Raw genomic sequence first — 27,660 nt, 5'->3', positions numbered from 1 at the left:
GAGTATGATTTTGGCTGTAGGTCTCTCATATATGGCTTTTATTATATTGAGGAATGCTCTCTCTATTCCCACTTTGCTGAGTGTTTTTATCATAAATGGGTGTTATACATTATCAAAAGCTTTTTATGCATCTATTGATATGATCATGTGGTTTTTGTCTTTGCTTTTGTTTATATGATGTATTATATTTACTGATTTGCGAATATTGAATCATCCTTGCATCCCTGGGATGAATCCGACTTGGTCATGGTGTATGATCTTTTTGATATATTGTTGAATGTGATTTGCCAATATTTTGTTGAGGATTTTAGGGTCTATGTTCATCAGTGGTATTGGCCTGAAGTTTTCTTTCTTTTTTGTTTCTCTATCTGGTTTTGGAATTAGGATGATGCTGGCTTCATAAAAAGAATTTGGGAGTTTTCCATCCTTCTGGATTTTTTGGAATAGTCTGTGAAGAATAGGGATTAGCTCTTCCTTAAATGTTTTGTAGAATTCTCATGTGAAACCATCTGGTCCAGGGCTTTTGTGTGATGGGAGTTTTTTGATTACTGCTTCAATTTCTTTTGCTGTTATTGGTGTATTTAGATTTTCTGCTTCTTTTCCACTGAGTTTTGAAAGATTCTATTTTTTTAGAAATGTGTCCATTTCCCCTAGGTTTTCAAATTTCTTGGCATACAGTTCTTCATAGTAATTTCTTACAACCCCTTCTATTTCTATCTTACCAGTTGTAATCTCTCCTCTTTCATTTCTGATTGTGTTTATTTGTGTCCGTTCCCTTCTTTTCTTGATGAGCCTACTTAAAGGCTTGTCTATTTTGTTTATCTTTTCAAAGAACCAACTCCTGGATTCATTGATCCTTAAAATTGTGCTTTTAGTCTCTATGTCATTTAGTTCTGCTCCGATCTTGGTTATTTCCTTCCTTCTGCTTGCTCTGGGCTTGTTCCTTGAGTTCTTGCAGGTGTAGGGATAGGTTGCTTGTTTGAAATGTTTCTATCTTCTTTAGGTAGGCCTGTATTGCTATAAACTTCCCTCTCAGGACTGCCTTCACTGTGTCCCATAAGTTTTGGGTTGTTGTGAGATCATTTTTATTTGTTTCCAGAAACTTTTTGACTTCTTCCCTAATTTCATTCTTGACCCATTCATTGTTTAATAGCATATCATTCAGTCTCCATGATTTTGGGTGTTTTGGGTTTTTTCCTTTGGGGTTGGTTTCCAATTTCAGTCCCTTGTGGTCAGCGAAGATGCTTGGTATGATTTCAATTTTCTTGAATTTGTTGAGGCCTGTTTTGTGTCCTATCATGTGGTCTATCTTTGAAAATGTTCCATGTGCATTTGAAAAGAATGTGTATTTAGCTTCTTTGGGATGAAGGGCTCTATATATATCAGTTAAGCCCATTTCCTCTAGGGTGTTGTTTAATGCCACAATATCTTTGTTGATAATTTGTTTGGAAGATCTGTCCATTTTTGACAGTGGGGTGTTAAAATTCCCTACTATAATTGTGTTGCTGTAAATATCTTTCTTGAAGTCCTCTAAGATTTTCTTGATATATTTGGGTGCTCCTATGTTGGGTGCATATATACTTACGATGTTAATGTCTTTGTGGTGGAGTCTTCCCTTGAGTATTATGAAGTGACCTTCTGGGTCTCTCTTTATGGCCCTTTTTTTAAAGTCTATTATGTCTGATATGAGAATTGCTACCCCAGCTTTTTTTTCTTGTCCGTTTGCTTGGAAAATTTGTTTCCAGCCTTTTGCTTTTAGTCTGTTATGGTCTTTTGTCCTGAGGTGGGTCTCTTGTAGGCAGCATGTGTGTGGGTCATGCTTTCTTATCCATTCAGCTATTCTGTGTCTTTTGATTGGAGCATTTAATCCATTTACATTTAAGGTTATTATTGATAGGTACTTATTCATTGCCATTTTTGTACCTGTGTTCCTCTCTGTCTCCCTCTTTTCCTTCCTTTCCTTAAAGCAGTCCTTTTAGCATTTCTTGTAGGACTGGTTTGGTGGAGGCATATTCTTTTAGACTTCTTTTGTCTTGGAAGCTCTTTATTTGGCTTTCTATCTTGATTGAGAGCCTTGCTGGGTAAAGTAGCCTTGGTTGTAGGCCTCTGGTTTTCATTACTTGGAATGTTTCTTGCCATTCTCTTCTTGCTTGGAGTGTTTCCATTGAGAAGTCAGTAGCTAACCTTATTGGGGCTCTCTTGTATGTTACTTCTTTTTTCTCCCTTGCTGCCTTTAAGATTCTCTCTTTGTCTTGGAATTTTGCCATTTTAATGATGATGTGTCTTGAAGTGGGCCTGTTTGGGTTCCTCTTGATTGGGACTCTGTGATTCCTGGATTTGTGTGACTTTTTCTCTCATAAAATTAGGGAAATTTACTCTCATTACTTTTTCAAATACATTTTCTATCCCTTGTTCTTCTTCTTCTTGTCCTTCTGGTATTCATATTATTCGAATATTATTATGTTTCATATTGTCTTGCATTTCTCTTAATCCCTCTTCATTCTTTCTGAGCCTCTCTTCATTTTCTTGCTTTTTTTGTGAGATGTTTTCTACTTTGTCCTCCAACTCACTAATCTGATCCTCTGCCTCATCAATTCTACTTTTGAAACTTTCTACTGTGTTCTTCAATTCGGAAATTGTATTCTTCATTTCCTCTTGTCCCTTGCTAATAGTTTCTATTTCCTTTTTCATGTGGATATAGTTTGCGCTGTGATCATTGTAGCTCCCCTGTAGTTTCTGGTAGCTCATTATGAGCTCTTTGAACTTCGTGATAACCAGTGCTTTGAATTCAATATCTGATAGTTGATTAGCCTCTATTTTATTCAACATTCTTTCTGAAGCTTCTGCTTTTTCTTTCATTTGGGGATTGTTTCTTTGTCTTCCCATTGTTCGAGACTCTTCTTGTTAGCCTCAGCTTCTAAAATTGATCTGTTCTGACTCACTGGGTTTATGGTGTGAACTTCTGTGGTATAATAACTGTGAATTTCAGTGGTCCAGACTCCTTCAGGTATCTTGATATTCTCTGTCTCCACCTACTCCTTTTTGTGTGTGTGTGTTATCAGTTGGAAGGGGAAGCAAAATGATTTATGACAGCAGAAGTGTATTTTATGATATTTACAGTTACAGCCAGTAGAGAGGAGATAGGCGATCTTTAGGCTATATATAGTATTAACCATATTCTTCAACCCAGGTTGCCACTTTTACAAAAGGATGGACAAAAGATAAGCCTCTTGTTGGGGAGGGAAGGCTTGTGAGTTGGAACTAGAAAGCAGTGAGGTTGCAAACGGTCAGATTTTGAGGTAAGGTGAGAGTAAGGAATAGTAAATAGGTGTAGTTTGTAATCAAGTAGAGTTAATTACTCTGGTAATAGAATTCAGGAACTTGTAAAGTGGGCTAAGTTCTGGTAGATTTGTTGTGAAGTATTTACAGTTATATAGAACAGCTATTATTTACAGTAGTATTAGAGCAACAATCATGTGGCCGACTCTATGAGATCTGTCTGAATAGGAGGTGTAGAGCTTCGGGTAGTGTGCTAAAGGAAAATAAGAGGCGTGAAGTATAGAAAATTAGAAACGCATTGTGGAGGAAAGAACAGAGGAAACCTGTCTAATAATACAATAAAACCAGCCAAGACTAAGAAGCCTATACAGAAGGAGGAGGAATACAAAGATACTATTAGAATATAAAAGAGGTGAGAATGATGAAAAAAATAATACAGGTATGCAGCAACTTGTGGCTTCTCTGCTATAGCAAAGTGAACTTTGTCTCTCTATCTCTATTGTTGAGATACCCTCTCCTTGGGTCCCACTCTGGTCTTTTCGCAGTTCCCAGTTGTTTGTGTCTCTTGTGGGTAAAAGAAAACAAAGCAACAAACAAACAAAAGAAAACCACACACAAAAAAAGGCAGGAGAAGGGAGGAGAAAGCGATAAGTTTTGGAAGAAGAGAAGAAGGACTAAAACAGGAAAAAAAGAAAGAAGAGGATGAAAGTATTGAAAGATAAAGCAATAGTAAAATTAAAAATCTGTAAGATTACTAATAAAATTTTAAAAAAACCCAAAAACCCCAAACAACCCCCCCCCAAACAAAACCAAAAAAACTTCCCTTGTTGGTTTTAAACTGTCCAAACCGGTTTTTCTGGTTGCAGCAGGTCCTCTCTGTGGCCTGGGTTGCCAGCTTGCACCAGCCAGGCTACCAGACTGGGATACAGGGGCCAGCACACCTGCCAGGCTGCCTGGGCCCCTTGGTCTCTGACTGGGTATTTGCTCTCCGCCGGGCTGTGTGGGATGCAAGCCAAGCCTTCCCAGGAGAGCACCTCAGTCCACTTAAAAAACAAAACAAAACAAAACAAAAAAAACCTCTCTCAACAGCCTGCCTCTCAGCCCAGCTCTATCCTCAGCCAGACTGGTGACAATAATGCGTCTTTCGATTCTCCCAGGCTGATGACCACAGAGTCCGAAGACGGACACGGCCCTTTGTTCTTGTTTCTCTCTGTATAAACTCGAGCAAACATGCCTCTGCCTGGCGCTGCCCAGATGGGGAGAGAGAAAGCTGCCCACCCACGCTGGTCCCCGCTCTGGTCACCTACCACCGCTGAGTGTCCGGCTCCCGTAGATGACTCCTCCGGTGCCCAGGCCCACCGCAACGGCGGCAGCACCGGAGTGCCCAGCCCCGGGGGCCCGCCCCGCCTCGGCTCCTGTCTCCAACACCCCAATAGTCACTGACCTGCCGCTGACTGGACCCTAAGCGCCCGTCACAGTCGCTGCTCTCCCAATTTCATAAATGCTGTGGATCTGTTAGTTGATTGCTCTATTTCTCAGTAGCTCTGCCAGGATTTTCACCCACAGGTACGGGAGCTGGAATCTGCTCCATCCTACTCGGTCGCCATCTTCCTCCCTCCTCTTGCTTTACATTTTTACATATTGCTGAAACTCATTAAAGTAGCATGTATGAATTCTCAAGAAAAACAATAGACCTATTTTTATGTAGGGGAAAAACTCAGATTATTTAATTGAATTTTCTCTCTTAGTGGAGGACACAATTTGGCCTTTATCCTTTAGAATCAAAATTGGTGTCTCCAATGTTTTCTCTTGCAAAGTTATTTTAATTATTAAGACAACATTTGATTAATATATGCTGGCCTGTCTGTTTTAAACATGTTTTATTATACTTTTAGCAGGTGACACCCACTGGGACTCCTACGCCACCACGACGAAGACCACATTCACGCCAAAGACAGGAGCAGTGCCTGCTTTAATTCGGTACATCCCTACTTGAGGCTGATTGGCATGCACACTTTAATTTGTTCACTTCTGTTCTATTCAGAATTCAAAACAAATGAGAAGAGTAACCAGAAAGGGCTTATGAAGAATGCACTTAGGTAGGACCTATTGCATGCACTGTTTTCCCACAGGGACCAGAGAGAGTTCCCTTTTCAAACAATGCCCAAACCTCCTGCAGGAAACTGAAGAAAATGGAACCATGGATTCTTCATCAAGTTACTGTGTGTCAGGACTTCTGGCCAAGACAGAGGCATGGGTAGATATACTTTGTCTGCTCACACAACCAAAAAAAGGACAACAAATTTAATAACAACAAATAACCAGAACTCCCAGAAAATTTAACTGTGCGGAAGTCTGACAACCAAAGAGTTAAAGAAGAAGCATTCCTTCAAACTGGTAGGAGAGGTAGAGACAGGCACTTGGGGCAGAGAGGATGCATGTCAAGGTGGTAGCTGGGGGACTGGGCAGTCCCAAATTTGTGTGCAGATAAACTGAGAAGAACAACTGGGGAATTAAACAGACTATGCAACCCAGGGTTCCAGCACAGGAAAAGAAAGCTTCAATACCTCTGACTGTAAAAATATGTGGGGGTTGTGGAGGTGGGAGAAACTCCCAGCCTCACAGGACAGCTCATTGGAGAGACCCTCAGGGTCCTAGAATGTACACAAACCCACCCACTTGGGAATCAGCACCAGCAGTGCCCAATTTGCTTGTAGGTGGGGGTGAGGGGAGTGACTGAAAGCTGGCCAAGAACCAAGCAAGCAGCATTGTTCCCTCTATGACCCCTGCTACACAGCGCCATAATGCAGCAAAGAGGGTAGCCCCACACTGGTGAATACCTAAAGCTCTGCTCCTTACAACATAACAAATACACCAAGACAAAGAAATATGGCCCAAATTAAAGAATGGATCAAAACTCCAAAAGTAAAACTAAGTGATGAAGAGATAGCCAACCTCCCAGGTGTAGAGTTCAAGACACTGATAATCAGGATGCTCACAGAAATGGTTGAATATGGTTGCAAAATAGAGGAAAAACTGAAGCCTGTGCAAAGTGAAATAAACAAAAATATACAGGGAACTAACAGTGAAGGGAAGGAAGCTGAGATTCAAATCAACAGAAGAAAGAAATAAACATAAACCAGAACAGAATGAAGAAACAAGAATTCAAAAAAATGGAAAGATGCTCAGGAACCTCTGGGACAACTTTAAACATTCCAACATCTGAATCATAGGGGTGCCAGAAGAAAAAGAGGAAGAGCAAGAAATGTAAAACTTATTTGGAAAAAATAATGAAGGAGAACTTCCCCAATCTGGAAAAGGAAATAGACTTCCAGAAAGTCCAGGAAGTTTGGAGAGTCCCAAACCAGTTAGACCCAAAGAGAAATATACCAAGGCACATTATGATTACATTACTCAAGATTAAAGATAAGAAGAGAATCTTAAAAGCAGCAAGAGAAAAGGAGACAGTTACCTATAAAGGAATTTCCATAAGACTGTCAGCTGATTTCTCAAAAGAAATCTTGCAGGGAAGAAGGGGCTGGAAAGAAGTATTCAAAGTCGTGAAAGGCAAGGACCTACATCCAAGATTACTCTATCCAGCAAAGCTATCACTTAGAATGGAAGGGCAGATGAAGTGCTTCCCAGATAAGGTCAAGTTAAAGGAGTTCATCATCACCAAGCCCTTATTATATGAAATGTTAAAGAGACTTATCTAAGAAAAAGAAGATAAAAATATGAACAGTGAAAGGACAACAAACTCACAACTATCAATAACTGAACCTAAAAACAAAAACAAAAGCAAACTAAGCAAACAACTAGAACAGGAACAGAATCACAGAAATGCAGATCACATTCAGGGTTAACAATGGGGGTGGGGAGGGGGCAGAGAATGAGGGAAAAGGTACAGGGAATAAGAATCATAATTGGTAGGCACATAATAGATGAGGGGAGGTTAGGAATCGTACGGGAAATGGAGAAGACAATGACCTTATATGTGTGACCCATGGACATGAACTAAATAGGGGAAGGAATGCTATGGGAGGGGGTTGCTGGGCAGAGGGGAATAAAAGTGGAGGAAAAAATGGGATGACTGTAATAGCATAATTAATAAAATATACTTTAAAATGTTACTGTGTGTCTTGATTTACAATAGAACTATAAGTAGGCTAATAGAATTGTGCCATCTAAACACTGAGGATGAATCCATTGCCTGAGCCATAGTAGGCAGTCAATGACAACTGAATGGATGACAAATTGTTTATACTTCTATCAACATTACTAGTCTTGGAAGCTGGAATAATGCCACAGTCGTTTTACCCTTACCTTCACGCCTCCACTTTTTGCTTCCTAAAGCAATGTTGGCCAGCAACTTCTCCAATTCTGACAGAATCACGGGTGGTGGGAATTTTTGTTGGTCGGCTGCCTCTCCCAGCTCACTGGCTGGTGAGCGAGAGTGAAACTTGAAAACCCTGGCATCTTTCAGGACATCAGGGTAGGTGGGAAATTAGCATGGAGAGACTTCACTTGCCTGTGTTTACTTTGTAAATTGTTTCCAAGAAAGAGGATCTTCTCATCTTAAAGGTCAAATTATTGAGAAGTCAAGTGGAGTATTGGCAAGACCATGGCTGTGGAGCCAGGCAGAAACGGATTCTAACATCTACTCCCTGCTCTAACTTAATTTATCTCTGCTACCCGAGGCAAGTCACAAGCCACCTGTGGTTCATGGTTATGGTTGGTGGTGGTTCTGAGCACAGAATGAAAATACTAGTACAGTGACTAGAACTAAGGATTTCCTCAAAAATGTTGCATTCATTCTCCTCAGCATAATACGTGACAGACTCCCAAGATGTACAGGGCTGTGAGATCCCTGACTTCCAAGTTATTGGCCATACCACTGAGTCACATCATGTCCCTTCCCTGGGAGATTTATCCTCTGACAGTATTGATTCCTCCATCTTCCCATACAGTAACAGTTGTCTGAAGAAGAAACACGTGGGATGAAAGCCAAAAACAAACGGTTACTAATGAAGTCTAGCTCAGTGTGCCTCAAACTTAACATGTTTAAGTTCACAGAAAAGTTTTCATCATAAACTTAAATAGTTGAAAAAGATAAAACTTCAAGCCCATCCTAAAGATTGACATTAAAAATAAAACTGGTAAGTCATTTCTTTGAATATAACCAGTGGGTAATCTAACCACCTTAGCAAATTGATACAGGCTATATGATCCTTTTAAACAATGCACAGATGAGTTCTTCTTTAATAATTTATTTCATTTCTTTTCCTTCTTGAACTTAGTCCCACTCTACTTCCTCCATAGAATTTTACCCTGCTGTAATATATTTTTGTATCTGAGAGCAATTTATCGACCACTCCATTATACTTCTTGGTAACTATTTTCATATATTAATTGAAGTTAATTTTTAAACATGTTATGAGACCCTAAGTATTGAGTCACACAATTGCTTTTAGTACATTCTTGCTCAAAGCAATAACAACAAAAATGTTAGTAATTATTAAATAGAAAAAGTAAAAGTTTTGAAACTATCTTAATGAGATAAGTGGGGCTGTTTTGTTTCAATTAGTTTAGGTTTCTAATTTTGAGTGTTACTACTTTTGGAATAAGACCACATTCAGCTTAATTTTTTCTGCTTATTTAAAGTTTTTTAAGTTTGTAGATGGTGCTGTTGGGAAACCTTGTTCACATAAGTAAGTAGACATGAATGAAAGGCATCTCTACTGTTGCTCAACCCTGTCTGTGTTGTGTTTTTAATGATTGATTGGCTGATATCATGGGTGGGTACTCATTCAATTTTATTGAAAGCAAATAATTAAATGATTTGTCATCCAGTTTCTGAGTTATTTCCTGTCTCATCTTCTGAGAAGTGTATTGAAAAGGCATATCTTAACAAATGGCTATAAATTACATGTTACTCTTTTATTTGGAGGAAACCTGTATAATATTATATACTCAAAAAGGACTTAGAAAATGGGAGCATCATTTTCAACAAAAGTTTTCCAATATGATCTCTTTTTTAAAAATAAAAGCTTATGCCATCATATACTTAAAAATATTTTTATCAAAATATTGGAGCTGAAGATTTAATTTATACAACTTTCACCATATTTACCTTGTCAATAAAAATCAGTCCTTATTGTCAAACCAACAAGAACAATTAGGTTTGCTCACAGCCACAATAAAATATGACTACACTTCCAGTTCCCTAAGTGTTAATGTATATTTTGAAGAATATTATGAAAACTACTTATAAATTATGAAATGCACATTTTAGGGAAGATTATTAAAAGTAGACATGGAAGTATAAAGAGATTCAGGTCTAATATGATTAAATATATCCAAGTAATTAAAATAATGCAATGGAATGTGTAAACTACCTGTGAAGAGAGAAGCATAATTTTAAAAAGTTCCTTAGTTAAATATGTTTTCAAGTGTCTAGAACTTTAGTGCACTTAACACTTGGGAATAATTAAATAATAATTATATATAGAAATCAGAAATAATTTTACTGAATTCTTAAGACAGCACCTCAAACATTTATTATGGGTTTAATGAAAGATAAAGTTGTAAGTGGTGAAAATTAATTGGTTTGGCAAGACAGCATACACTCTCACATATTGTTAAAAGTTTACTACAAAAAATGGAATGAAGACTGGCTGCACTGGGGTAAATATTTCATAATATGATTAGGTTTAAAAACAAGATTTAAATACCTTATTGAGTGATGAACACAAAATCTGAAAAATATTCACAAGATTTTTATGTACCACTTTTATCCCATAAGTCTTTAAAACTTTGGTAGCTTTGGAAAAAATTCCAGTTACATTCAGAAGAATCAGCATCACCGCCCTCTCCTCCATCTACTCAGAGAAGCTTTTCTTTCCAGTTGAGGACATATCCTGAAAAAATGCTCTAAATCTGTGGAGGAAAGATTTTGAGCATTCTATATTCTCTGCTCTCTTCCCAGAGGCATCTCCGTGATGAGGAGTGAATATTTATCATTTTTAGAAGATGGAAAACCAGACATTACTCTGAGGGATCCCACTACAATGTATCTAAATTCAGATCGTCCCACACAGGCTATAATGCCCTGGTTATAGCCTCACTGTTCACTCTCTCAGAAACAAGCATGAGACCTAGGCAAGGGTGTGGAATTGGATGACAAGGGGGCTGCCCTGAAATCTAGGGCAAAGTTTCCTTCCACTGGGCACCTCTCACAGTTGGGGACTTACCCCAGGTGAGGTGTAATGCATCTTAGTAAGACCCTATGATGCAGTGGAGAAGGGAGAAATGACTGTGGGGAAGAAAAGACCCATAGCTCTGCAGGTTCGCTCTCAGGCAGGTGCCTGTTAGGAAAGAGGGTTCTGAGAAATGGAGATCTGAAAGTTAGTCCCTTTAAAGCTATGTGTGCTCTGTCTCCTTGGGAGAATCCTCGTGTACCTGTGATCACTTCTGATTTAGGACCACATAGCTAGATGACAAGTCAAATAATCGTCATCCAGCTATATCCACTTTCTGGATGTATGGTTTCTTACAGACATAATCTGAACATAACCTAGCCCTCTTTTTGAAAAAAAGTCAATATGAAATATTTTAGATATATTTGTACACAATGAATCTCCAGCTATTACCCAGCTTCAATAATCAAGAACTTACACACACTTTATATGTCACCCTGTTATATATAATTTCAATTCTAAATAATTTTTATATCTCTAAAGATAAAGACTTTAAAAATATATAATGACACTATTATCGCATCTAATTTTTTCTTAATATTAAATATGGCCAATCAGAAATCAAGTTTCCCTAATTGTGTCATAATTTTTAAAAAGTTGGTTTGAAATTGAATCCAAACAAGGTCTACACATTCCATTTGGTTATTATATCACTTACCTCTTTTAGTCTATAGGTTCTCCCCTTTTTCCTCTGAGAATTTCTTTGTCGAAGAAATGGATTCTGGATTTTTCTGATTTCACTCCCATCATGTCATTAAAATGTTTCTAGTTTCATGTATTCCCTTTAATCTGACATTCCAAAACCTTAATCAGATTTAGGTTGAATATTTTAGCAAGAAAGTTAAATGGGTGGTGGTGTACATGCCTATCAAGAGCACATCGAAGCTGGCTGTCCCTCTCTTTGAGCTGCAAAGGAGAACAGCTGATCACTGCCTGGATGCATTATTTAATTAGGGACTTGCAAAGCAGTGATATCCTAATGCTTATATTTCTTCCTTTTGTTAACTGGAATACTTCTGTAGAGAGAAACTTTTCTTCCCTGACTGGTGACACAGAAGTACTATTTTACCGGAGAATGCTCAGCTCTTTAAAAATGAATTTAAAAAATTAATGATTTTCTTATTGTTATTCTTTTAAATTTCATTTTAGGATTCATCCTAAGATGCAGGATTGTTTCTTTTTAGGGAATTCTGTAATATTAAATAATTTCTGGCATCAAGTCTCAAGTCAATCTTTAAAAAAATGTAATGAGTAAAATTTTTTAACATGTGTACTGTTTTGAGACTTAGTATTTAATTCTTTCCTCTAATTTCCACTATCTTTTCTTGTAGTCAAAAAGGCATCCGAACATTAGGATATACGTATTCACTTAGTGATCCTCTTCCCAATCAAACACATTACAATGATGAGTACATTTGGAAGTTAGGCTCTAAGGAAGATTTGATCAAAGCTGGGACTCCAGGAGAAACTGGGAGCCGCAATTCTCACAGCAGTCAAGTAAGATGATATCTGCACATCTGTTGAGTTTAAGACTGTATCAATAACCCATAACTGAGAGTTTGAATATATCCCAAAGATCCTTCATTATCTACAGTTATGGTTCTTCTTAGACTATTTCTGTCCACATTTTCGCATTTATTTCTAACTACTTCTGCCCTATCCCCTCATTTAAAATAAAAAAAAAGTAAAATTCACATAGAGAAATTATAAGGGGAGGGAGGGGACGGAGTGGGAACCTGAAGATTAAAAGAGACATGAAAAACAAATTTGGGACAGTGGAGTATTCATAACTATTTTGAGGAATTTCAGTGTGAAGGCAAATTAAGAAATATTTTAGTAACTGGAGAAAGAAGTAGGGTGAAGGGAGAGTTTTCTTTTTAAAATGGGAGAAGTAAAGGCAGGCGTGGATACCAATAGCAACCATCCAGGACAGAGGCAACCAAACAGGAGTTGCAGGAGAGTAGTTGGGGGGATGGGCTAGAGAAGACAAGATGTAGGTTCTAGGGAACCAGGTGAGGTCAAGCCCTGCTGTGTGGCCTGGCAGGCCCTCACAGGTGCAGTGGCTGGGAGGTGGTGTGGAGGCTGTGGAGGTTCTCTTTGCTGGCTTCAGTTTTCTCAGGGAAATAGGATACAAGAGGGAAGATGGAAAGAGGTGGTAGAGGTTCCAAGTTTTATAATCATTAATCTCTTTGGAGGCAAAGAGGAGAGAGGGTTTGGAGCTCCCAAGGCAAAGCAGCAGCTGTCTTAGCTGTGGCCAGCCCTAAAATTCATGGGATATTCTCTTCTTCTGATCTTGTCTTAAGATTACTGGTGGAGATACAATTCTTTGGACTTTGCAATCACATTTTCTTTCACTGAAGAAGTGACAAAATGCCTGTGTAAAATGAGAGCTGGGTAAACTGATGGCTCTTGTGGACATGCTCCTGCACACACAGCATCCACAGTGAGGTACCTGGGTGCACACATGCACACACCATTACGTGAACCCATGTGGATTTTCTTGAAAACTGTGTTTGTATTGATAGGGCTCTTTTCGCTGGACACTACCTCCAGGTCACTCAACATCAGCGAAGAGCTACCACCCTTGGAAAATCTGTGCTACAGTGGATGAGGTCAGAAAGGCCATATCAAATCAGTTTATTTCCCATACCAGGAGAGACTTTGTGGACAGAGCCGAAGGTAGGCATGTCCATTTCTCTTCTTTCCTGCTAATGTGCCAGGCACTAGAGTACCAGTTGCCTTTTTTCTCAAGGAACTCACAGGATAGACATAGAAAAAGGTGATTTACCAATGGAAACAGTCAAGTATAAAAAGGGTGCTGCAGGTGTGTACAATGGGAGATCTAGTTGAATGTCCTGTCGTGCACACCCTTTCTAGAGGGAAGGTCAAGAAAGGCTTCTTGGACTGAAGGACAAGGACAAGTGAGCCAGGTGAGGATGAAGGGATCAAGTTAAGTATCCTGTTTCCAAATCTTAACTGATTTTTTACTATTTTTAAAATTCGAACTTTTATTAAACCATGCATATACTTAAAAATAGTTCCCTGTAGGCTCATAATAAATAGCAGCAGTTCCTTTACCCATGCCTCCCAGGCCCAGTCCTACTTTACAATGACAATCATTTTCAGTCATTTGAACTGTTTTTTCTTATGTCATCCTTTGTATTTTAAAATAATGTGCTCATACTGCTATTTTTAGTCCATCAATTTTAGACATTATTACTGACTTACTGTTATGGCCATTGATGATTTGGCTCCCCTATAAACTCTTCCATATTCTTCTTCCATCCATTCTCTCAATATCACAAAATTTTGGTTAATTCAATTGCTGGAGTTTATATTATGATTATGATGAAATGTTGTGTTATGATATGTTAAGCATTTACTGCTGAGCCAGGTGGTATTTTAAAATTATGTTTCTTTTTACTTTTTAAAAAAGATTTTATTTATTTATCTTTAGAGAGGAAGGGAAGGAGAGAAGGAGAGAAACATCAATGTATGGTTGTCTCTTGTGAGTTCCCTGCTGGGAACTGGCCTGCAACCCAGGCATGTGCCCTGACTGGGAATCGAACCTGTGACCCTTTGCTTCACATGCCCATGCTCAATCCACTGAGCTATACCAGCTAGGGCTGTTTTTTTTTTTTACTAGAGTTAATAATTGTTTTCATTTGCTTAGTTTTCTATGTGTCTGTCACTATTTTTTCAAATATTTTGTCATACGCTTAACCAAGATTTTCCCCAAATACAATTTCAGACATTCTTTCCAGTTAGAAATTTTCCTGGAGAGCCAACATCCTGAATCAGTCTCCTCTAATCCAGAAGAGTTGCTCTATAAATGTACTGCCCAACTGTGCCTTGGAACTCCCTTTTTATCATTCTGGGCATTTCTTTGGCTTCTTCCAGCTCTGAGTCCATATATTCCTCTGTGCTGTTCCCCCTCCTCATTTTGTTGAAACACATCTTCCAGTAGTTCCCTATGAAAGGGAATGTAGAAAGAACTTTTCGGGGTATGTTCCTTCCAACAGAAAATGTTCTTATACTTTTTTGATAGTTTGTCTTGGTGTAGAATTCTAGTATGACAACCATTTTCCCCCAGACCCCCCAAATGACTTCTAGCACCAGAATTTGTGTGTAAAAGACTGATGCCATTTTGATTCCTGACTCTTCCATATTTTTTCCCCTGGAAATTCTCAAGATCTTCTCTTTCTTCCTGACACTGTAAAATTTCACATTTGCATGCATTCGTGAGAATCTCATTTATTATGTTAGACCATCAGGACCTTTCAATCTAGAAATATATGTCCTTTGGTTTTGGAAATTGTTCCCATATACCCTTTTCCTTTGTTTCTCCCATTTCTTTTCTCTGTTGTCTTCTGGGACTCCCGAAAGTTGGTATGAGCCTCTAATTTTCTTACATCTTCTTTCCTTGTAGTTTTCTCTTTTTAATTATGTTTATTTGAAATATTTTTAACTTTTTAACCCAACTCATACTGAATTCTTAATTTCAGCTCTCATGTTTTTAATTTCCAAGCTCTCCTTCTTCTATATGATTATTTCGTGAAAATAGAACTCTGCTTTGTTTTATAAATGCAGTAGTTCTCTTATAAATTTATGACTTACTTAATTTTTAGTGTTTTCATCTGTTCTTTGCTTCATCTCTATTTTCTCTGTGTCTTAATGGTTTAATGAAAAAATATTTTTTAAGATTTTATTTATTTAAATATCTAGGAAAGGAGAGAAAGAGCGAAATATCAGTGTATGGTTGCCTCTCGTGCATCCCCTGCTGGGAACTGGCCTGCAACCCAGGCATGTGCCCTGACTGGGAATCGAACCACAGTCTTTTGGTTCACAGGCCTGTGCTCAATCCACTGAGCTACACCAGCCAGAGCAAATCTTTTTTTTTTTAAAGATTTTATTTATTTATCTCTAGAGGGGAAGGGAAGGAGAGAAGGAGAGAAATATCAATGTATGCCCCTTGTGAGTCCCCTGATGGGAACTGGCCTGCAACCCAGGCATGTGCCCTGACTGGGAATCGAACCGTGGTTGCTTGGTTCCCAGGCCCACGCTCAATCCACTGAGCTACACCAGCCAGGGCAAATCTTTTTATTTATTTATTTTTGGTTTATATTTACAAAGGAGTGAAGGCAGATTTACTGAAGCTAATAAAACTTAAGTCTCATTTCTGTGGGCTCTGGTTTTTTTCTTTAAATGATTTACCCAAAGTATTAAACTCCAAGATTCACAAAATGTACAAGGGAGGTATTCAAATCTGATTGGAAACTACATACAAAGATACAGTTTGTTAGCTGGTGGTTGACTCGGGTGTTGAGCTCTCTTTTTTGTTGGGAAACCCCCAAATGCCAGTATTTATAGATCAGTTTTTTTTCCAGAAAGGTAAATGTTTGGCTGAGAGCAGGACTAAGCGCAGAACTAGGGTAGAGACTGAGAGCTCCCTGCTTGCTGTGCACATTCTACCTGGACCCCTCTTTTTGTTCTGGTCCAGAATCTCACTACACCCTCTCCTGTAACTGGAACACTGGAGTCCAGAGCTCCTTTGGTTCAGTTTTGCACTGAATAAGTCTCTGGTTAGGAAGGGGATTGAATCAAAAGACCTCCATATTGCAGATAAACATTAAAGGTCATGGAAAAATATTTGAAATGTCAGCATTTTTAGTACTTTTGTTTTTAAACATTTATTTATTGATTTTTAGTGAGAAAGGGAAAGAGTGAGAAAAAATATCAGTTTGTTGTTCCACCTATCCATACATTCATTGATTTCCATATGTGCCCTGACCAGGGATTGAACCCACAACCTTGTATCATCAGGACAATGCTCTAACCAACTGAACTACTCAGCCAAGGCCAGAAATGCCAACATTCTTAAAAGATGACATTGCACTTCCAATCAAAGCTGTTCTTTCAGCATGTGCAAATTATCACATTCCCTAATCTAAGTAAATACTGAACATCTGTCAAAGACACCCTTCTGAATCTCTTAATTCTATCTGTTTCCCTTCCTGTAGCTACTGCCTTAGTTCAGGGTACCAATGTCTCTCCCTTGGATGACCTCTGATTTTGTGCTTTTTGTCTCCTCTAAGTACTCTGTCCATACTATAGCCATAGTGAGTTTCCAGGTGTGCGATTGACATCACCTTCCAGCTTAAAACTCTCCAATAACTCCCCACTGTCCTCAGGGTGATGTACACTATGGTCCTTGCCCACTAATCCAGCAATTTCCCTTGCCACTCCTCACACTATGAACTGATTTCCTTCTGTTCTCCAGACTCACCAAGCCCCCTGCAGCCTCATGCCTCATACATACTGCTGCTCCCTGTGGACTGCCTCTCCCTTTCTTCTTTTAGCCCATGTCCGTTCATCATTTAAATCTGAACACAAGCTCCCTTTCTCCCCCAGGAGTCTTCTCTCCTCCTCCAAGTTTGAATTGATGACCCTCCAATATATTTTTATAGCTCTTCTGCTGGCACTTATCACATAATATTGTAATTATCTTTTTTGTATCTGTTTCTCTAAATACTTTAAGCTTCCGAAGCTCAGGAACCATGTCCTACCTGAGTATCCTCATTATTGAATTTATGGTGAATGAGTGAGAATAACTAAAAGGTGCTTGTTTTCTTGAGAAATTCAGGCTTGGAGAACACTGCTTGGTTGATTTAGAGCAGCAAATAAAAGCAACAGAACTGGTTCTCACTTGGCTATAGGTTATGTGCCAAGGGTCCTAGTGGTTTGGGGTTAGCACTTGCTGTAGGTTTACCTTTGGACTCGGCCTTTCAGCAGATGTCATACCTAATCTCCAAAGGGCCAGTTCCTCTCTTTGGGCTACAAGGGCTGTAGTTTATGGCACTGTTATCAAGTGGAAACTAAATGAGCAGGACCTGAGCTCCTGAGGAGCAGGAACAATCCAGGCCTTGGAGGGGTGGTTAGCTTTGTTTGGGCCAGGTGGTCTTGTCTGTCTGTACTTCAGTAGCATTAAGGGTCCTTCAGATGTTGGTTGGGCCCATATGTAGCAGGAACTTCTCTCCTTAATAATACCAAAGGAACTCATTAACATGAAATATTATAAAGGCAATGAAAGCATTAGTTGAGAAGAACTAGTAGTGAAGAATTATGTTAAACATATATCACATAGGCAGTCATTAATGTGTACTTTAGATTAATTGCTAACCCATAGCAATTATGTTCTGATTTTTCTTTTGCTCACTTATTAATTTAGTAAATATTTAATGAGGTCTAATACTGTGATAAGTACTAAGGATTGATGAAGAATACAACTTAATCTTTATCTTCAGGGGAACTTGTAGTAAGTCTAGGCTCTGATTATTCTCTTTTCTGGGTCTTCATCTCCAATCACTCTACTTCTATGCTGGTCCATTCTGGTCCACATGGGCCAACCCCTCCAGACTCTAACTTGTCTCTCCTGCTTCACCCTCAGCTACTTTTCCCTACCCTGATACCTTACACTCCCACCAGCCAGATTACATTTCATGAACACACTGTGTACATTTTGCTTCAGTGTTAGTCCTTTGTCAAAGCCTGCCCTTTGCTATGTCTGTCTTTTTAATTCTTGTCTTCCTCCCCTTCCCCTAATAGAGTTCATTACACTCTCTCTGGGCTTCTGCAGCACCTTATTCAAGGCTCTGAGTCAATGATGCTTAAGCGTATGAGAAGCTTGTTCACAATATAAATGACTGGGTCCCACTTCTAGAGACTCTCAGTGTCTGGGGTGAGGTTTCAGCAGGTATGATTTGGAAAAATCATCCAGGTAATTTTGATGGGTTATCCATGTGCTTACTATTGTTCTAAGTGTTATGCTTGCAAGACATTATATTCCATATATGTTTGTCCAGTATCTGTCTTTCTAATCATACTTGTTTGAGGTTGTCTTAAGGTAAGACGATGGCTTAATTGTCTTTAGTCTTGGCACCGAACACATATAGGGACTGAACACCTTTGCTTTTCAGTAGTGGTATCAAGTATTTCAACAGGAATTTTTCTCCTATAAAGCTATTAGTAATTTATGAAAAACCAATAGTTTTTCAAAAATAGTTTTCCAAACATATGTTAAGGGATCTCTGATTTTGAGCCCTAGAGCTTCCTCCTCTCTGTAACCTTGTCTCCTCCATGGGTAGCTTATGGCTTCATTGTGAGGGCCATTGAGTACCCATACCCTCTCTTCCTGAGTTGTCTAAATCAAAAGCATGCTGATTGAGACTGAGATCATTCTTTAAAAATCAATAGTAAAGTGCTCCTGGGTGCCAGTAGATGACATCACATATTGTTTGATATACAATGTACATTTGAATGTATTTTGAAAAGACCTCTTGAAAAACTAACTGGGAACAAGAATTGAGTTTAGTTTCAGTAGTACTTGGCACTGTTTGGAAACTGCTTGTGACATCCATGGTTTGAACATCTTTGTCCCGAATGAAGCTGGAGTTGTGCGATGTGCTTGTGCACCAACTTTTTGTAGCAAGAACTAAGGGTGAACTCATCTAAGTGAAATGGCTTATGACTGTCTTCTCTGTAATCTGGTAAAGTGCTTATGGGACCTGGTGTTCAGTCAATGCTTAATAAATATCTAATAAATATAGATTTAATGAATGTTTGTTAGCAGACTTATTTCAAAGAAATAATATTGCTATTGTCCACTAATGACAACGATGTTACCTACACCTCCATCAGTAGGGGATAAGCTTTTAGTGGTTCTTTCCAGGTAAGGATAATGACATGCAATGCTCCACCTAGGCTGCCAGATGCAACACATAAATATACAGGATGCCCAATTAAATTGGGATGATACATAGTAGATAAATATAAAATACTTATATAATCTTATACTAAAAAATTATTCATTGTTTATCTGAAGTTCCAATTTAATTGGCATTCTGTGTTATATATGGCAAGCCCAACCCCACCTGAAATCTCTCTCTCTGCTCCCCACCCCTGCCTTCTGTGCCCTCAGAGGAGAACAGAGCACTCTTAACCAACATAAAGTGCATTCATTAAGAACTACTTCTAATCACTTGAGCACATACTTCCTGTGCCTAATAAAGCAGAAAATTATTTCTCAGTCGAAATTGACCATACCTCTAAAAACAAGAAGAGTGAGGTTTGGTGTGATAAATTGGAAGCTACCACCAGAGCAAAATGGAATGAAAGTATGACACTATTTAGCAATCGCTGAGGAGTAATCATATCATTGCCTTTTATTTCTACCCATACCCCAGCTCAGAAGATTAAACAAAGTTCTCAGATGTTTCTGGAATGGAAAAAGTTATTTTCCCACCCCACAGACACTGAATTTCGACGTAATTACAAAGTTCCAGCTAAAATTCCTGAGTTTCAGGATTTTAGTTTCAAATATGGTTGCTACTCAAGTCTACCAATTGCTTCTCAGGGTCTAGGTAAGTGCACCTATAGCTTTTAAAGCAACTTCACAGATATTCTCCCCTTGCCTCAAGATTCCTCTTGATCTTTTAAAAAATGTTTATTGTTGCTCAATTACAGTTGTCCCCATTTTTCCCAATTACTCCCCCTGCCCTACGCACCCCCATCCTACATTCAATCCTCACCACCCTGTCCTGTTGTCTTTGTCCATGGGTCTATTATACATGTTCCTTGACTTGACCTTTTCCTTTCTTCTCCCTTTTATCCCCCCTCCCCCTCTGGTCACTGTCATTTTGTTTTTTATTTCCCTGTCTCTAGATCTATCTTGCTCACTTGTTTGTTTTGTTGATTAGGTTCCACTTATAGGTGAGATCATATGGTATTTTTGTCTTTTGCTGCCTGGCTTATTTCACCTAGCATAATGCTCTTCAGTTCCATCCATGCTGTCATGAAGGGTAGGAGCTCCTTCTTTCTTAGATTCCTCTTGATCTTAATAACAATGGCAAAAAGTACCAGTGATCCCTACATGGAATTAAAGCTATGCCTCTATGGTACCTAGCTTCAGACTCAGGAAATTAGTAAATCTCAAAGAGAACTGACTGCTTATTCCAAGAAATGAGTATATCTTCAAGGGGATATCCTGGGAGGAGCAGGTGTTAAGATTGGGGAATACCCCCCTCCATTATTACATGAAAGGAAGGATTCAGTTGCTATAAATTGACAGAGGAAGAGATTAGGTGGGAATCAAATTATTCTTGTCAATTACTCACTGAAAGTTTATTCACAAGGCCCAACGTTCAAGCACCTTTAGATTAGAGGGGTGTGTATTTATGTACATGTGTAACCCAGATTTCTATTGTTTTCAGCAGAGAAGTTTTTAGAAGTTCCATGACCTAGCCACCTCCAAGCTGTTGGTTGAGAAGATTTTTGGGTATCATTCTGGGATAGTGGTTGATTCCTGGCATGGAATTGGGACCAAGTAGTACTTTACACAGAAATCACTGGACAGACACTTAGTATTTGGGATTAGAAGGTAGCTGAGAAGTTACTTGGTCCATCAGGGTTGTCCAATCTCTGGCCCACAGGCTGCACACAGCCCAGGACATCAGTGAATGTGGCCCAACACAAAATCGTAGATTTACTTAAAACATTATGAGATTTTTTCGTGATTACATGTCACAATGTATTTAATGTGTGGCCCAAAGATGCCAAAAGGTTGGACACCTCTGGACTACCACATCCTATGTGAGTCACGACTATACTGCCTTTGCCAAGGGGTGATATTATTTCTGCTTGAAATAATAGGGGGAGTGCTCATTCCCAAGGATCATTCATTCTTAGATATTTCAGTGGCAATTTTAGTGGCTGCTGAAAGTTCTGAACAGCTAGAATCTTCCTTGTTCAACTTCTAGCCATTGGTTCTCTTCTTCCTCCAGAGTGTAAGTCTATCATTCTATGAAAATCTTATGTATGCCTTCTAAGTCTCCTGTACTTTAAGTGTTTCCAGACCCTATAAACATTCTTCTTAGGATGTGGCATCAAGTCCCCTCACCAGCTGGTCCCTCCATCTGGCCAATGGTCCATTTCAAGGAGACACCTGGAACCTAAGCAGTATTTAAGGTATTCTTAAAGTTTACAAAGACTGGAAAAGTTGTGGACAGATTCTCACATCATCTTTATTGCTTTTTTAAAAAAAATAACTCATGACTATCAGAACCGACATTAAATAAGCAACATTCAGAATTGAAGCAAGTGGTCTGCACCTCATACCTCCATTAGTCTGAAAGTGCAATGCCTGCTGACTATAGGTGTCATCCTTCTTCCAAACTGCTCCTCCTAAGGCACATGGGGCAGGCCTCTTTATGTGTCAGTCCCAGTCTGCCCAGGAGGTGGCATGAAAGGGTAACAAAGCAGGTGGTGAATGCTACCATCCTAACATGCTGACCTGCAGGAGAGGCAATTCCAGGGAAAATTTCTCCAAAAACAGTTGTCAAACACAACCTTCTGGCTATCATCTCCAACCCCTCCCACCCCACAGCACAGTGCTGAGTCCCAGCCACTCTGCCTGCCCTGAGTCACACAGCACCTCCCATTCCAGAGCCATTCAGGATGCTGAGTAGGCACCAGGTGGGGCTCAGGGCTGTGGGGGCATGCTCAACAGATAAGGGTGGGAGTTCCTCACTCGGTGAAAGCCTCCATGTCTTTCTTCCCTGTGTGTCCCCTAGTTCCTTCTGTGCTGCACAGCCACATGAAGAGCCAGGCCTGCACAAAGAAGCAGACCACATACCAAAGTGACTACGGTAAAGCCTACCTGGATTTCTTAACAATCTTGAACTCATTTACTCCTTCTCAAATAACAGAGTACCTGCAAAGTGTTTCTTACACAGGTAAGATGAGGTCTTGGGTTATTTGTTCATGAATTTACAGGCCATAGTACATCACTTTACACTAAATAGAAATTGTTCCAACTTCCAGACATAGAAGTTAAATGTTCACACACACACACAAAATAGTGCCTCAAAAAAATCCATAGTTTTTGCGCAAACCTCAACCCATTGAAAGTAAACTTTTTTTAGAGAGGCCCCAGCAACTATATCTCTACTTATTAAAAAGAAAACAGAGCTTTCTGTTCATTTCTGATCTCACTTGTCCATGCTTGAATTGTTCCAGGGAGACTTTTTCTCATGGTTAATGGCTTTCTCCAGTGCCTGTGTGTACTGTCTCATAATTTTGTTTTATTTGGTGTAATCTTTATTTCCTGTTTGGTGCTACTTTTCTGACACAGGCTTTTAGGGTACTTGAGTACCTTCATGTACCATGTACTCAAAGAGAGCAAGCACCACACATAGGACCATGTTGGCTCACTCCACATAACAGGGACTCATCCCAGGTGGGAGCCTAGTGACAGGAATCAACTTGGGCACAGCTCAGTTGGGGCAGCTGGTCAGTGCAAGAGAGTGTAAAGTGTTACCTCAGAGAATAAGAGCTGGAGGACAGGAAGCCACACTCATCAGACAGTGGCTTCTCAGCACCCAATGCTAGTGTTTGTGCCCTGCATTACTCCGCACTTTCGAACACATGGACCAAAGACACATTTATATAAAGTAAAGTATATACATACATCACCAAACTAATGCATCATGTCCATTGTAAGGCAGACAAAATGTGAAGAAGGAAATAAGAAGAAATGTAACAGAGGTTCTAGTATTTCTGCCTACACCCAGTTGACCATTTGGCTCACCCCACCTGTGTTCCAGCCTGTGTGGGGGCCACTGTCTCCTATTGTGCCCTGTGGTCAGGCTTGAGCTCAGAACTTCCACCAGCTACTCGGCCACCCTCACCCTGCTCTCTGCCTCCTCTCTCTGTCAGGTCCCCAATGTCTGTTTGCGGCCACCATCAGAAGAGCTGGCTCCTCTGAAACCCTTGCTGAAATACTTTCTTTCATTGGTAGCTGGGCTACCCCACACCAGACCAAAATTCCACTTGAAGCAAGACAGAGAGCGGATGTGAATGTGCTTATGTGTGCTTTGTGTGTGTGCATGTGTGCGTGTTTGAGGGAAGGGGTATTTTCCACCTTCACAGACTGAGGGCTGATGCCCCAAAGGCCCCTAACAGAGCTTCAGTGTTGAGTATTAAGGAGGTACCAGTGGCAGGCACCCTGCCTCTCTCTAAGGCAGAAGCAGAAGTATGTAAGTCCCACAAGGAGTTCATTCCTGCTAACAGATACCTCTAGGCCAGTCTGACAGCTTACAAGGACGTAGAGGGGCTCCTTGAAAGGGTCACTGCTCAGGTTTCCTCAGGAGACAGAGCAGAAACATGCAGTGTTGTCCCTTCTCTGCCCATATGAAAACCATGCTGGCTGCTGGGCCCCTCTATCTGTTGTCTGTGTGTCATTTGCAATCAGAGCCTCAGCTGCATCTCCTAAGGGTGAATAAAAACTTCTTAGAGTGCTCTGGTAGTCTCTACTCCACTCGGACTGGCTTTCTTCAAGATTCCTTGGGTAAGCTGATCCTTCACAGAAACACTGTTCCCTCGTTGGGCTTTTCTCCCCAGACAGTTGAGACATGACCTGTTATCTGACAAGGCAGCTTTAGGGCTGGTCCAGGCTTTGGTTTCTTCTTAGTTGGCTTGCTTCCCTGGTTCCCTTAGGACAGCACAGGGGGCAGGCACCCCAATGCTCAAGCCCCACAGCCTTGCCATTTTGCATTGGCTTGGATCATGTAGGATCTGCTTCCAGTTGGTTCTAGTTTTTCTTTCATAGCCTTGTTTTAGAATGGCCTGCTCATCAATGCCAGCTGTCCCAGAGGCTGACAAGCAAATAGGAGGCTCCCTTTGAATTGTAAAGCCCCAAACCTCTTATATTTTCCACTGTCTGGAATGATGCTAATGCTTTTCAGATGGTGAACTTCTCAGCTGAGCTCTTTTTTGGTAGTGGTAGGTCTGAGCAGGTACACAAGAGAATAAATAAAAACTATCAGATGTGTTAGCTGATTTATTATCACCTCATCTTGTTATTTTATGGGATTATCCCTTTTAGACTATACAGAAGCCCATTCCAGTATAGATTGAAAGAGAGAAGGGAGGGGAAGGATCATCACCATGGCTCAAGTTGGTGCTGGGAGGCGACAGGGTGAGGGGTGTTGGAGGAAACTTCAGGAAGACACAAGATAAAGCTCGGAAAGAAGGAAGGAGGAGCAGCTGATGGCGAACCATTTGTTCCTACTGCCTCTGTGTGTCACTGTGTGGTATGAGTTTCTTCTGCATATACAGCTTGAGGAAGCTGAACTAGACGTTTGTAGTGGCCATTCTGTATTCAAAATGGCTTCAATCTCCAGATGATCCAGACACCCAACAGCTTACCCTTTGGGCCTCCATTAATGTATCAGTAAAGACCATCATTTCTCCATTTATTCCCCCCCTTGAAAGACAAAATTATCTGAAATCTGCTTTTCAGAATTTTTCAGCTATGACTCCTTCCCCATCTCTTTCTCCAACTAAAATTTCCATGGATATGTCTATTCAAAGGGTTATTTCTTCCTAGGGTGTACTTGATATTGTTAAAATGCATTTATTTGCCCATTCAACCTGCTTCATTGGTTGAATATCTATAATGTTCACCTGATACAAAGATACATCCTCCTCCTCAGGGGACTCAGTGTCAGGGGTGGGAGACAGTCCATAGTCATCCTAGCTCTGTAATTGAAGTACTCTTTAGGTCCATGAGAAGCCTTCAAGGGGTGCTCCCAAGCTTGTGAGTTGACAGTGAGTTGGGAAAGACCACTCAGAGGAGGCCTTTTTTAAGTGTCAAGGATGAACAACGTGACAAGGAGAAGCAGGGTCATTCCTAAGCAAAGGGAACAGCATAAACAAAATCACAGGGGCCTAAATCTTCATCTATATGTAATAAATATGGATATTTGAATTACAACTGGCAGCCTTTTTGAACAGTTATTTAAAATGACATTAAATTTGACACAGTCTCATATTTTTTATTAATTTGTGTCAAACTTGATTCACTTATAATAAGCTTATCTTTGGTATCAACGAACTTTTTTATGTTTCTCTTAAAATCAACTCTTTGGTATAAGATTGAAAAATGAAGACATTTTTAGGCTTAAAACGAAAAGGACTGACAATAATAAATATTGACACCATGGAGCAATGTATTGCTGGTAGTTGTACAATGGTCTAATCACTCTGGAAACAAATCTGGTGGTTTCTCATAAAGTTAAACATATATCTACTCCATGACCCAGAAATTCCACTTCTAGGCATTTACCTAAGAGGAAATAAAATACACAGGCCCACAGGTGTACTTGTACAAAAATGTTTAGAATCATTGTATTCTTAATAGTCTCAAACTGGATACGACCCAGATCTCCATCACAAACAAACTGTGATATACTCATATAATGGAATACTACTAGATAATAAAAAGAATGAATTATAGATATATTCAACACAAGGTATGAACCTCAAAAACAGTGTGCTGAGCAAGTAAAGTCAGACACCAAATAATACAATTTGTATGGTTTCATTTATTCAAAGGTCTACAATAGGCAAAACTTATCTATGAGGTGAGAATTAGCACCTTGTCTGTCTTGGGCTAGGAAGTATTGACTGGGGAGGAGTGTGATGGGACTTGCCGGGCAGTGGACATGATTTACACTTTAAAAATTTTTTTAAAGGTTTTATTTATTTATTTTTAGAGAAAGGGGAAGGGAAGGTAGGAAGACAGGGAGGGAAACATCAATGTGTGGATGCATCTCACATGGTCCCCACTGGGGACCTGGCTGGCAACCCAGGCATGTGCCCTGACTGGGAATCAAATTAGTAATCTTTTGGTTAGCAGCCGATGCTCAATTCACTGGGCTACACCAGCAAGGGTGATTTACACTCTTATATGGATGTAGGTTGCACGTATCAGGTATCAAGCCATCCAGTTGCACTGGAAGATCAGTGCAGTGCACTTTTTTTCATAAAGTGTACATTTCTTAATTTAAAAAATGCTGGGGTCAACGGTCTGGATAGCACAGGGATGGTTCAGAATTAAAGGGAGGTCACAAAAACAAACAAATGCAAACCTAATTGTAGAGAAAACAGGAACACACACACCTGAGCTACAGACCCCAGGTGCCATTTTTAACATAAACCAGGATAACATGTTATCACTTCAGTTCTTCCTCTCTTTCGGTTCTTCTGGTTTGGACTGCACAGGTGATGACTGCTAGGCATGAGCAAAGTTTTACAGCTCCATTCTGTACTATTTAAAAATATGTAATTAGAATTAGGAAACCACAGATGTTTAGGCCAGGCAAGATTCTGTGTTTTCCAGATGAGGGAATGGAGGCAAGGGAGTTTAAGGGTCTTTCCATGGTCATTGATCACTCAAAACCAGCAAAGACTACCAATGTTGTTGAAAACAAAACAGCTCTGGCTTCTGTGGAACTCTTGAGTTAATGGTCTCTGTTATTTATCACCACTATTTAATACTGTGAACCCAGTAATGGAAGGGCAAAACTACAGCATTTACCGAGTGTCTTTATGGACCAGACATTGTCTAGGTGCCTCACACACAGCATTCCCACACCTGTGCAAGGTGAATACTATTGCCTGTATTCAAAGAGAAAAATACTTTTAAAAAGGAGAGGTCAAATGACTTGCTAATACTTGCCAGTGCAGAACTGAAACCTACCTCTGTACTATTCCAAAACCCATGCTCTTTCCACGAAGTCTTGCCAATCCCTCGCATATTAACTCTGCTCTTTTAAATCAATAACCACATAATGGTGCCTTTTTAGCTATTAGACACAATATCCTTTGATTATTTTGGGCTCATCAAATATGTACATAGAGTTCTATTATCAGACATCTGCCTCCCTCCTAGAATTTCTTCTCGACTTAACATTTAAATAGTTAAATGAAAAATCTCACCCTGTTTTTCTTCATAATTTTCAGACAGAAAAATTCTTGAACGCTTTCTTCGCTCTTACTGTGATGTTGACAAGGGGACGAAGTGAAAAGGGAAAATGGTCCAAGTGAAGAAAATCTGAAAATCAGTGGAAGGACCTTCTGGGTCATTTCATCAAAAGTCAAGGAAAAACAATGTTCAAATTATTCCAAATATGATATTTATGATTTTGTATGATTGTCTTCTCTCAACACTATAAATTTCCACCCCACCCCTCAACATAGCTCCAACTGTATCCAGTAGGTTTTGATG

General features: G+C 39.7%; 1 protein-coding gene across 1 annotated transcript; it reads left to right on the top strand.

Moving 5' to 3' along the window:
* The first annotated feature begins 4,509 nt into the window (after window positions 1-4,509).
* TEX26 (testis expressed 26) lies at window positions 4,510-27,457 on the top strand. Its single transcript, XM_037129566.2, has 7 exons — window positions 4,510-4,675; window positions 5,175-5,259; window positions 11,867-12,032; window positions 13,061-13,214; window positions 19,778-19,954; window positions 22,163-22,324; window positions 27,396-27,457. Exons 1-7 carry the CDS (start codon window positions 4,510-4,512, stop codon window positions 27,455-27,457), a joined length of 972 nt encoding a protein of 323 aa, XP_036985461.2.
* Window positions 27,458-27,660: the final 203 nt, after the last annotated feature.

The sequence above is a fragment of the Artibeus jamaicensis genome, unplaced genomic scaffold (assembly GCF_021234435.1).
Source record: "Artibeus jamaicensis isolate MK-2021 breed Jamaican fruit bat unplaced genomic scaffold, CSHL_Jam_final contig_793, whole genome shotgun sequence".
Taxonomy (NCBI): Eukaryota; Metazoa; Chordata; class Mammalia; order Chiroptera; family Phyllostomidae; genus Artibeus; species Artibeus jamaicensis.
The sequence above is the reverse complement of the archived record's forward strand: the minus strand, read 5'-3'. Positions and strand labels throughout refer to the sequence as shown.